This window comes from Orycteropus afer, unplaced genomic scaffold (assembly GCF_000298275.1).
Source record: "Orycteropus afer afer isolate SDZICR_OR568_19922 unplaced genomic scaffold, OryAfe1.0 scaffold00924, whole genome shotgun sequence".
NCBI lineage: Eukaryota > Metazoa > Chordata > Mammalia > Tubulidentata > Orycteropodidae > Orycteropus > Orycteropus afer.
The window spans coordinates 120,390-133,451 of NW_006922511.1; the positions used below are offsets into that span (position 1 = coordinate 120,390).

The window sequence follows — 13,062 nt, forward strand, 5'->3', positions numbered from 1 at the left end:
GTTGATTGCCAGTCTCATCATGGGGAATAACTACCACCAGCTGCCCAGCCACTCAACCAGGCCCAGCCAAGTTGACACACAAACATAACTACAACATACAGTTTATCAATTTTTTCTTTTGTGGATTATGGTTTTGGTGTCATGTCTGGGAACTATTTGCCTAAACTCAAATCATATAGATTTTCCTTTAGAAGTTTTAGTTTTAGCTTTTACATTTAGGCCTATGATTGAATTTGAGTTAATTTTTATGCAAGGTGGGAGGTTCGGATTGAGGTTCATTTTTTGCATATGAATGTCCAATTGTTCTGGCACCTTCTTTGAGAAGACTATCTTTTTTCCAACTGAACTTCTTTTAAGGTGTTGCCAATTTTAATGAAAAAATTTATAATACATTTCTTTAGAATAATTCTACTTATTTTTTCATTATTATTTGTGTTTGTAATCACCTATCTTAAATTCTCCAGAGAGGGTTCTAAAATTTGTAAAGATTTCTCAAAAGAAAATTATTATTTGATTGCCTTTTAATTAATAAAGGAGCTCTGGTAGTGTAGTGCCTAAGGCACTTGACTGCTAACTAGAAGGCTGGCGTTTCAAACCCACCAGCTACTCCTCAGAAGGAAGTTTAGGCAATCGACTTCCATAGTGATGATACTGCCTCTGAAACCCAAGAAGGGTTGCTATGAGTTGGATCTGACTCCACTGTAGTAGTTGTATTTGTTTTATTTGCGTTTAATTAATAAAATTATTCACAATGCAGTATTTTAGGGGTAGAGAGAGAGAAAGTGTGATTAGTCAATTCACTGTAGTGAACTGTAGTGAGAATGTTACTGAATTTGGTGACAGATGACACGATTGTACCCTGAGGTCAGCAAAACCATGTTACTTTGGAAAAGTCCTATCGCTTCTCTGGCTTTTGTTTTTTCACCCATCAAATGAAGGGGAAAGCCAGATAATCTCTAAAATCTATGCCTACTCAAATAGCTTTGGTGTTATTAAATATAGATAGACCCTCAAAAGGATTAGCAATCAGGAATCAGGAAAGCAGGAACACGTCTCTGACACTTTATATCGAAAGTACCTATTTGTATGTAGCTGTGAGTGCAATGAGTTCTTATAATGGTGACACAAGCTCAAAATATGGCTGGGACATAGGTAATGTCATGACTCTTGTTAAGAATTTATATTTCTAGCAGAATTCTTTCTGTTTTTGTCTTAACAGCTGGACCAAGCAACCCTCTCCCTAGCCGTGAGAGAAGACTATCTTGATAACAGCACAGAAGCCAAGTCTGTAAGTTTTACTCAAATCCAACTATGTGCCTTTTTAGGCTGCTGTCAGGTTCATAGGTTCTTGTAAGAGTCCTGATTCTTTACTGGAAATGATCAGGGTCTTCTTTGATGATGAAATTCTCAATGCAGGAAGTGAAGGCCTTTTTCCCCCTGGAAGTCTGGGCATCAAGACTGGATAAGCCTCTGGCTCAGGGCCCTCATGATATAGCTGATTCATTCCTGACACTTTCAGTTAGTTTTGTAGACTTTCTGTAACTTCCAAAAGAGCCTCAGACCAAGGGAACTCTCTGGTTTCTGCCCAGCCTGAGAATGCACTGCACTTAAAGTGAGACGTGCTGGCCCCCAGAAGGCCCTGATTCTAAGCCCTATCTCTAAATGGCTCTGGAGGGCCAGAAACTAGACAAGATCCCTGGCAGCTTTATGACTGAGGACATTCATCAAAGAAGATTGCCAAGATTGACAAGTTTTCCTTCTTGGAAGTGGACAAAATGAACTTTGCCAGTATGGGGGCCCCACCCTCTCAGCAAATCAAAACGTTCTCTCCTGATAGCCAATTCAAAAAACAAAGCAAACCCTGTGACATCTAGTTGATTCTGATTTATAGTGACCCCCATTGGGTTTCCAAGGTGGTAAATCTTTACAGAAGTAGATTGCTCAGTCTTCCTTCCTTGGAGTGGCTGGTAGGTTTGAACCTCCAACCTTCTGGTTAGCAGTCAGATGACTTAGGCACTATTCCTCCAGAGTTCCTTTACAACCAATGAGTCAACTCCTAGTCATTGTGCTTTCAAAGATCTCTTCAACCCAGTCGCTCTTTTCTATCCTTACAGGGCTAAGTTGGGTCCTTGTTAATTGTTGATTACAGCAAGTAGCCTTTTAACTGTCCCCTCTCCCCTTCATTCCATTTCCTATTTAGCACCACTAGACAAGTTCCATTCTCAAAACACAGCTCCTACAATGCCATTTACATAGTGAATTTGCTTTTTAAAAATTTTATTTATTTTGTTGTTGAGGATATATACAGCAAAACACATACTAATTCAACAGTTTCTACATGTATCACTTATTGACATTGATTCTGTTCTTCAAGTTGTGCAACCATCCTTTGTGTGTATGTGTGTGTGTGTGTGTGTGATTTGGGTGAAAGTTTCCAGAGCAAATTCACTTTCTGTACACAGAAGCTCACATACACTTTGTTTTATGACATTGACTGCAGTCTCCCATAATACAACAGCTCTCCTCCCACTTCTTCCCCATAGTTGCCTGTTCCCTGTGTCCTTCTCTCCCATGAACTCCTACCCCCCTGAGCTCTCTGCCTGTGTATACATAGCCCTTCTATTCTCCCATGATTTTTCTCTCCAAGGAGTGTATCTACCAAATGCAAATGTTCACCACATATGCCTGTCTTTTGTTTGACTGGAAGCCACAGAAGTGGATTCAATTCCACACCTGAAGGGGCAGCTAGGGGCCATAGTCTCAGGGGTTCCAGTAGGCTCTATCAGAACAGTAAACCTGGTCCTTTTGTTTTTTAAATGATCATGAGCTTTGTTCTAACTTGTCCTCCCTCTCTATCCAGGATCTCCTACAGAGATCTTCCTCTGAGTGGTTGCCAGTGGTAGCCTTCACCATCCAGTTCTTCTGGTCACATAGTTGTGTAGGCTGAGGATCGCATGGTGTACCAGCTGATTGGACTAATTGTTTCCATGTATCTTTGGTTTTCTTCATTGTTCTTTTTTCTGGATGAGGAGAGACCCATTGTTGCCTCCAGATGGCTGCTTGCAAGCTTTTAAGATCCCTGTTGCTACTTGCCAAAGTAGGAAGTGAAACAATGTTTTGTGTAGTATGTTATGCCAGTTGAGCTTGATGTCCCCTGCGACTGTGTTCCCAAGCCCACCAGTTCAACTACTCGCTTCCTCTGGGTAGCTGGCTGTGAACAAGAAGTGACTACAACCTTGTCCCTTGTTGGCTCTACTATACACCTGGGAATTCTTACACATCATACATATATACTTATAGGACCATTGTATGCCAACCCTACAAATGATCTTGGGTATACTCCCCACTTCTCAGACATACCTAGTAGTTCAGCCTGTTCATCCATCTATCCACCCGTATACCCATGTTTGCATTCACTGACCACGCAGTACTGTTTGTGCAAAAGGGTCATCTTTGTTGTCTGTACCTCCCATATACCTCTCTATGTCTTCCTCTTCCTCAGTGTCACCATGTTGATCACTAACATTTGGTACATTGCCCTTCTCTTCACCCAAATCTTCACTTATCTCTACCTATCTAACAGTGTTCCCACCCCTCCCCTCCCACCCCTGGTAACCAACAAAGAAAATTTCTTCCGTAGGTAAACTGTTCCTTGACTTTTACAGTAATGGACTAATAAAATATTTGTCCTTCTGTGATTAACTTACTTCACTCAGCATAATGTCCTCCAAGTTCATCCATGTTATGCAGTGTTTTGCCGATTCTACGTTATTCTTTAGGGTTGCATAGTATTCAATTGTGGGTACGTACCAAAGTTTGATTATCCATTCCTCAGTCGATAGACACCTAAGTTGTTTCCATCTTTTGGTATTGTAAATAGTGCTGTAGTGAACATGGGTGCATATATGTCTGTTCTTGTAATGGCTTCCACTTCTTTAGGATATATACCTAGTAATGGAATGGCTGGGTCAAATGGTATTTGTAATTCCAAATTTTGAAAGACTTGCCATACTGCTTTCCACAGTGGTTGTACCATTTTACAGTCCCACCAGTAGTGTATGAGAGTCCCAGTCTCTTCACATCCTTGCCAGCTGTTCTGTTTACCTAGTGCTGCTCTGACAAGAAATATACCAGAAATGGGATGGCCTTAAAAAACAGGAGTTTATTATTACAATTTGGAGGCTTTAAGTCCAAGTTCAAAGTGGCAGGCTCTAGGAGCTGGTGAAAGCCCCTCAACCTTGGGGACCAGCTCTGCCTCCTGCTCCCGGCCTACTGGAGCTAGAGGTGTTTCTTTACTCAGACAGCTTCTGGCTGCTGAGACTGAGAAGCCCCAAGTTTAACACGTAAAAAGGCACAGTCCTGATGATACCAGACCACATGGCAGGCCATTAACTTCAGTCCATTATAAATTCAAGGTCGCCAGAGCATAGCAGGCTCCTGAGCAATGACATGGCTACATGCAGGGTCCAAGCATGCCATAGGCTAGAGACCATTCCCAAGGCTTCTCCTTATATTCGGAAAGCAGACCACATCCCAAATGCAGCTACTCAACTGCTTGTGGTATATCCCACCATGGAGTTGATTGCCTATCTCTCATGGGGATTAACTGCCACCAGCTGCCCAGCCACTCAACCAGGTCCAGCCAAGTTGACATACAACATAACTACCACAACAACATTTGTTATTTTCTGTCTTGTTGAACTTTGTTACTAGTCCTGGAGCAGTATGGTATCTTGTTGTTTTAATTTGTATCTCTCTAATGGCTAATGATCATTAGCATTTCTTCATATGTTTATTGGCGGCCTGAATATCTTCCTTGCTGAAGGGTCTATTCATGTCTTCTGCCCATTTTTTAATTGGATTGTTTGTCTTTTTGTTATTGAGGTGTTGGAGTTTTCTATAAATTCTAGGGATAAGTGCCTTGTCAGATATGTCATTGGCAAATATTTTTTCCCTAATTTATAGGTTCTCCTTTGACTCTTTCAGAGAAGTCTTTGGAAGCACATAGAAATTTAATTTTTAGAAGATCCCATTCATCTAGTTTCTCTTCTGCTGTTTGTTCATTTTGGGTTATGCTTTATAGTTTATTTATCACTTTGCATATGCTTTTAATACCAAACCAAACCAAATTCACTACTATAGAATCAGATCTGACTCATAGCGACAGCTCCTTGGCTTTCCAAGGTGGTATCGCTTCAGAAGTAGATTGCCCAATCTGCCTTCCGAGGAATGGCTGATGGGTTTGAACCACTCGCCTTGTGGTTAGCAGTCAGATACCTTCGGCACTATACCACCAGAGCTCCTATGCTTTTGAGACAGGATTTAAATTTCATAGAGGAAATTCAAAGCCCCTTTCATGACCTGATGCCAATGTGCCTTTCTTCATATGTTTTTCCTCATCATTGAATAAAGCAGCTCACACTTACACTTCACAGGAGACTCCTCACTGTCCTGAACATGTCTCTCTAAAATGCTGTGTCCTTGATTTTTCTAGAGTGGAATTTCTCCTCCAACTCTTGTGTTTCCAAACACTTAGCAGCTTTATTAAGGAATTGATTTTGATCTCTTTATTGTTACGGTTAGTAATTGCATGCTTATTTCCTTCATTTGATCACACAGTCTTTGAGAATCAGACTCAAGTAGTAATTAACTTTTCACCTGTATCACCTTCCCAGTCCCCACCTATACACTGAGAACCTAGCATGAAACCTTGTACATATATTGAGTCCAGAACAAAAAAAAACACAAACCCAGTGCCATTAAATGGATTCCAACTCATAGCAACCCCCATTGGGTTTAAGTCTGTAAATCTTCACGGAAGTAGGTTGCTAGTGGGTTTGAACTGCCAGCTTTCTGGTTAGCAGCCAAATGCATTAGCTACTATGCCACCAGAGCTCCATATACAAAATAACCAAACCAAACTCACTGCCCTTGAGTTGATTCCGATTCACAGCAACCCCTCCTTGGATTTCCGAGGTGGTATCTCTACAGAAGTAAATTGCCCAGTCTTCCTTCTGAGGGGTGGCTGGTGGGTTTGAACCACCAACCTTCTGGTTAGCAGTCTAGTTCCTTAGGCACTTGAATGGGATCCAAACCAAACTCAGTGCCAACAACTCGATTCAACTCATACAGAACCCCTCCTTGGGTTTCTGAGGTGCTATCTCTTTGTAAGTAGATTGCCCAGTCTTCCTTCTGTGGAGTGGCTGGTGAATTTGAACTGCCAACCTTCTGGTTAGCAGTCAGATGCCTTAGGCACTACGCCACCAGAGCTCCATTATGTATTGTGGAGGTGCTCAATAAATGTTGTATGAATTGAACTGGGAAATGTAAAGCACTGCTTCTAATCAAGGTTATTTGGAAAGCTTGCTTACTGATTTGACACATATTTATTAAAGGCCTGCTCTATGTCAACCAAGAATCCTTGTGTGGTGAAAATGGTTAAGTGCTCAACTACTGACTGAAAGGTTGGCAGTTCGGACCCTCTCAGAGGACAGTTTGCAGTCTTGAAAATCCTGTGGAGTGCATTTCTACTATGCACTCATGGGTTTCCCATGCATCAGAGTTGACTTAACAGCATCAGTTTTTCTTTTTGTTGTTTATTTGTCAAGTCCTGTGTAAGTCCTGAAGTCATAACCATAGTAAAAATAGCTTATAGAGTCAAGATGTATGTTAGGAAATGGCATTCCTATAGCACAATTCTGAGGTCATTTAATATCTCGTGTATTGTATTCTTACAAATATATCTGCAATCAAAGATAACACCCAAGTGAGATCCCTTAATGTTCTCCCAAACTGATACATACATAGCCTAATAATTGATTCATGAGCACACGGAGAAGAAATTCTATATTTGCTATTTGCTTGGTTTCCCTTCCTCATTCTTCTCTTTTCTCCTTTTCCCCTGAGCTAGGGAGGAGGACTTTGTGAATACTGTACAAAGCAGAAAAGACTCAGGACTACAATCTCTGGTCTTTTACTTTTTAGTATGAAAGTGGGTAAATAGAATTGGAAGAGAATAAATCACAGTTCCCACCAGTCTTCATCGATCATCTCTCCTGCTTTTAGAGCATACGGTTCTTTTCTCATTTTATTAAAGCCTCACTTGCCTTGGAAAGAGGACTTCTGACCTTTAACTTTCTATTCTGGGCTCATTTGGAAATATTTCATGTATCCATAATATCACTAGTAGTCAGAAAACTAGTTCTCTTCATCTCTGGCAGCTGGACGTCTGTCTCTCATGGAAACAATACCCAAGTAGCTATCACTCTTCTTTCTCCCAACATTGTTGATTGTTGCTTGGCATTGAATGATACCTGTATCATACTTTGGGTACAGAGTGAAAATGAAGGACATTCATTTCTACCTGCTGTTTCTGTTTTACCCCGTCTTTAAAATGTACTTCCTAATAAGCTTTTGTTGTGGTCACTTGCTTCTTTTTCTTTTACAGTATCGAGATGCCCTTTACAAGTTCATGGTGGATACTGCTGTGCTTTTAGGAGCTAATAACTCCCGAGCAGAACATGACATGAAGTCGGTGCTTAGATTGGAAATTAAAATAGCCGAAGTAAGTCTTAAATTAAAAATTTTTGTTCTTTTTTTAAAAGCTGTATATCCTGAAGGAAAATAGAATTGCAACAAAATAATAGCATTCGGTGGCATTGTCCCTTGGTTCCAAGGTAGAACTTATAGCATCACCTCTGGGAAGTAATAGGAAGAAGAACCCTGACAGAAAGAAGACTTCTTCACTCTTTCTCCTTCCCTGGTTTAAGCCCTTCGAATACCATATCCTGCTCAGCTGCAGCCAAAGGATAGCATATTTTCTAGAGAAATTTTCGTGTAGCTAAAATACTGGAATAGATGTTTGATAAATCCTAATTGATTTGGCTTGAGTGGAAAGTTACCTTTAATCCAGTCCATTTTCTACGTCATCTTGACTGAGGGTCAGTCTGGCCTAAGATCTAGCCTCAGGGCAATCTCTCCACCAATACTGGATACACTCTTGGATGTAGAAAGTGTATACAAAAAGCTAGTAGGCCATTTTTAATGGCCTTTCTGGTGCTACATTTTGTACTTCCCCTCGTTTTTCATTCTTCTCTTGCCCCACTTTTAATGAATGCCATTGTGTCATACATGTTTCCATGTAAATCACCTTAAATTCTTTCAGGCTTATGGTGGAGACAAAAAGATAAAAACAAACCTGAAGGAGCGTAATGGGAAATCCTAACTGGTTAGCTTTGTTCATAGAGTTACTTTTTCTTCTAGGAGAATCAAAGAGTAAAAAAAACCCTATACATTTCCAGGACAAGAGGGAACAAATGTAGTGAAATTTGATTATGGGATACCATATATTGAAAACTGACTGCTAAGCAGAAGGCTGGTAGTTCAAACCCACCAGCCATTCCTCGGAAGGAAGGTTGGTCAATCTATTTCCATAGTGATACCGCCTCGGAAACCCAAGGAGGAGTCGCTGTGAGTTGGGTCCGACTCGAGGGCACATAACAACAGCAACAATAGCATATTGAAAACAAGAAAACTTTTTACCAAGAAACTTTTGCATATGGGTTCATAATAGAAGTTGATAAAAATTCTGAAGTAAGTAAGAGTGCTTGTCTTTATTGCTTTTATATGTGGCAAGATGGGAGTGGGAGAGCCTGCATAGAGTGGAGGGGAAGGATCCAAGTCAGCAGGAGTTAGTCCTTTTCTCTCTGCTGCTGCCATATACATGCATGCCTCTCTCGAAACTCCTGCTTACAGTGCAAAAAATTCATTCCTGCATGTCACTTTTGAAGACTGTGTGAGGATTGACGGCTCTCAGGGTCTCCTGTTAGTGCTGTTGCAGATGTTTTGGAGTCAAAGACTAGTATGTCTCTAAACCATGTCTAGAGGCTGTCTGGATTCACTTCCCAGGCAAATAGGAGCCCCAGAGCTCTAATTTGGACTGAAGCTCTGATCAAGTGAGACAGGCCTTGCCCTGAGCCAGGGCCTTAGACCAAAAAGGGAACTAAAAACAGCTGGGCTGAGGCAAGACTGAGAATTTTCAAGAGACTAAATGAAGTGACAAATCCTTAGTGGGGAAGAGTGTGTCCTGGCAGAGATCCGAAACAGCTCTCAGGCCAAAGGGCTTCAACCAGGAGCTAACAAGCCCAAGAAGAGAAAGGAAGAGTGTGGACATTCTCTGAGGCAATGATTCCTATACAGGGTAGGGAGCTGTTTGTAAGGAATATCTGGTCTTCAGCTTTACAAGGGATGCTAAAGGGAGTCCTTCAGACAGAGAATCAACAATGGAAACCACAACTGATGATTAGCACACATGATGCTGCAATGTAGAAACCAACCCAGTTACAGAAGTATCCAAAGTAAAATAAGCTTACAATATGGTAAACAGTGAAGCAGAGACATCAATTGGCTAATGAAGACAACTACAAAGCAAAAAGAGGGAATAAATAGTGTATTAACAATCCTTCTAAATGGTGAGGAAGTCAACACAATCATGAGATAGAACAGACTGCTGTAAATCTGGAAAGAAAATTATCAATCATAGGGTAACCTCAAAGAAAAATAATAAACCTTCACATCAAAATAAAAAAGAGGATAAGCACAAATATTTAGCAAATATTAAAACAGTACCAACGAATGAAGTGATAACACAATAAACAAAATGAGCTTAGCACTGACAATTATGTGAAACAAGTAATCAGGAACACCATGAAAAAACATAAAAAAATGACAGCAACAAATTCATGTTGTCGTTAGGTGCTGATGACTCAGCTCCGATTCATAGCAACCCTGTGTACAACAGAATGAAACACTGCCCTGTCCTGCGGCAACCTCACAATTGCTGCTACACGCGAGCCCATCGTGACAGCCACTGTGTGAATCCATCTCTTTAGGGTTGCATAGTATTCCATTCTGTGTATGTGCCATAGATTAGTTATCCATTCTTCTGTTGTGGGCACTGTGGTAGTTATGTTTGTGTGTCAACTTGGCTGGGCCTTGTTGAGTGGCTGGGCAGCTGGTGGTAGTTATTCCCCATGATGAGACTGGCAGTCATCTCCATGGTGGGATCTACCACAAGCAGCTGAGTAGCTCACTTTGGGATGCGGTCTGCTTCCTGTATAGAAGGAGAAGCTTTGAGAATGGTCTCTAGCCTAGGGCATGCTTGGACCCTGCATGTAGCCGTGTCATTGCTCAGCAGCCTGGTATGCTCTGCCGACCTTGGCGCTTACATTGGACTTAAGTTAATGGCCTGCCGTGTGGTTCAGTAACATCAGGACTGTGCCTTTTTACTTGTCAACTTTAGGGCTTCTCAGCCTCAGCAGCCTGCAGCTGTCTGAGTGAAGAAATGCCTCTAGCTCCAGTGGACCGGGAGCAGGAGCCAGAGCTGGACCCCAAGGTTGAGGTGCTTTCACCTAGCCCTTAGAGCCTACCACTTTGAACTTGGACTTAAAGCCTCCAAATTGTAAGAATAAACTCCTGTTTGTTAAGGCCATCCCATTTGTGGTATATATTTCTGTGAGAGTGGCACTAGGGAACCAGAACAGAATGTGGTACCAAGAGAGTTGGGTGCTGCTCTGCCAGATACCTAAAATGTGGAAACAGGAGTGGAGTGCATCCTTGACCCAAGATCCTGGCAGAGAGACCCTGGCATATGGCATGACAGACAGCAGGAGCAGAGCAAGAGACCGGCATGAGAGATGGCAGGAGCAGAGTCAAGAGAACCAGCATGAGACAATGATAGCCTTACCAGCCCACAGAGGAGAAAGCTTGATGCCTTTGGTTAGACGGCTTACTGGCGGAGTGGGTTCCCTTTGGGCATTAATTGGTAGAAAAGACTGGCATGAAATGAAGTAGCAGGCTGGCAGGCCCATGGTGCAAGAAAGCTAAATGTCCTTTGGAGCAAGAAGATTCCTGGCAGAGTGTGTTGCCCTTGGGGATTAATTGACAGAAACGGAGAGACCAAGGAAACAGAAGCAGAGCTGCCTCAGCCTGAAAGGGTAGGGCCATGGCCTTTGGGGGTGGAACAATCACAGCCCCCTAGGTTTCAAAGAGCCAGGCCTTCACCAGTTTGGTCCTGGAGTGTGGGGCTGCTCATTCTTGTGAGCCAGTGCGATGGAGCCATAGCCACTGCCCAAGAGTGAGGAGGTGGGGCTGCCATGCCTAAGAGGGAGAGGAAAGGGGACCCGTCAGGCCTAGGGGGTTAGGTCGCTACTTAGAGAAACTAGGGGACTGGCGCCACCCAGTGGAGGAGACCTGTATAAATGCCACCCAATGAAGATCTGTACAGTTGATAAGGGGTGGAACTGTGGTAGTTATGTTTGTGTGGCAACTTGGCTGGGCCTGGTTGAGTGGCTGGGCAGCTGGTGGTAGTTATTTCCCACAATGAGACTGGCAATCATCTCCATGGGACTTACAATGAACTTAAGTTAATGGCCTGCTGCTCTGCTCTGTCGTCCCCTCTGGCTCATACTATCCTGGCTTGTGTGTTACTGTGAGGCTTGAGGCTGTGCCGCTGGTGTTTCAAGTCATGGCAGGGTTGCACATAGTACACAGGTTTAAATACAGCTTACAGACTGAGACAGACTAGGAAGCAGGAAGAGGCCATCGACTTCTCAAAGAATTAGCCAGGGAAAACCTAATGAATAGCAGAGAAACATTGTCTGGTACATTACTGTGCAACTTTGTGAATAGCCCGGAAACATTATCTGATACAGTGCAGGAGAATGAGCCCCTTAGATCAGAAGGCTTTCAAAGAGGACTAGGAAAGAGCTCCATCACCAAAGTCGGACCAACCTTAAGATACGGATAAGGTAAAGCTTTCAAGACCTCCATTTGCTGATGTGGCATCACTCAAATTGAGGAGAAACAGCTGTAAACATATATTAATAATTGGAAGATGGAATGTACCAAGTATGAATCTAGGAAAATGGAAGACATAAACATTGATATCCTTGTCATTAGTGAGCTGAAACGGACTGGTTTCGGCCATTTTGAATCAGGGAACCATATGATCAACTATATGCTGGGGATGACAATATGGAGACGAGTGGCGTGGCATTCATCATCCAAAGAATGTTCAAGTTCTGTCCTGAAGTACAATGCTGTCAGTGATACGATAGTATTCATATGCCTACAAGGAAGACCAATTAATATGACTGTTATTCACATTTATGCACCAACCACCAAAGCCAAAGACGAGGAAATTGAAGATTTTTTTTATCATCTTTTGCAGTCTGAAATTGACCAAACGTGCAGTCAAGATGTGTTAATTATCACTGGTGAGTGGAATGTTTAAGTTGGAAACAAAGAAGAATCACCGGTAGTTGCAAAATTTGGCCTTGGTGACAGAAATAATGCTGGAGATCACATGATAGAATTTTGCAAGACCAACGACTTATTCTTTGCAAATATATTTATTCAGCAACACATGGTGGCTATACACATGGACTTCACCAGATGTAGTACACAGGAATCAGACTGACTACATCTGTGGCAAGGGGCGATGGAAAATCTCAATATCTTCAACCAAAACAAGGCCAGGAACTGATTGTGGAACAAACCATCAGTTGCTCATATGCAAGTTCAACTTGAAGTTGAAGACAAAACAAGTCCACAAGAGTGAAAGTATAATGTGGAATGTATCCCTCCTGAATTTAGGGACCATCTAAAGACTAGATTTGATGCACTGAACACCAGTGATCGAAAACCAGAAGAATTGTGGGATGACATCAAGAACATCAATCATCCAACTTCTGTTTGACTATTCAAACCTGACCTGGAATAGATTTTGCCTATCTACATTATAGATGTGGCAAGATTCCATATAGTTGGTTTTGTACTGGGGAGGATATTTCGCACTGAACAAGACATGAAAGGTTTTTTCACCCTTACTCCTGTCTAAAGTGATGTCTTTTTTTCTCTCCCCTAGTTGGGCCCTAGTTGGGTAAGCACAGGCGTAGCACAGAGTAGCAGGCCTGGAGAGCAAGAGAAAGGGGTAAAACCCAGGAAGCCAAAGAGAAGAGCAATCAGCCAAAGGGATTAGGTGAGGAGGGGAAACTCAGGGAC

General features: G+C 42.2%; 1 protein-coding gene across 1 annotated transcript in view; it reads left to right on the plus strand.

The window, feature by feature from the left end:
* Window positions 1-13,062, plus strand: part of PHEX (phosphate regulating endopeptidase homolog X-linked) — a 361,355-nt gene that overhangs the window by 89,521 nt on the left and 258,772 nt on the right. The window contains exons 6-7 of the mRNA XM_007958328.1: window positions 1,220-1,288; window positions 7,448-7,564. Of these exons, the coding sequence (XP_007956519.1) occupies window positions 1,220-1,288; window positions 7,448-7,564 (186 nt within the window). The remainder of the gene's footprint in view (window positions 1-1,219; window positions 1,289-7,447; window positions 7,565-13,062) is intronic.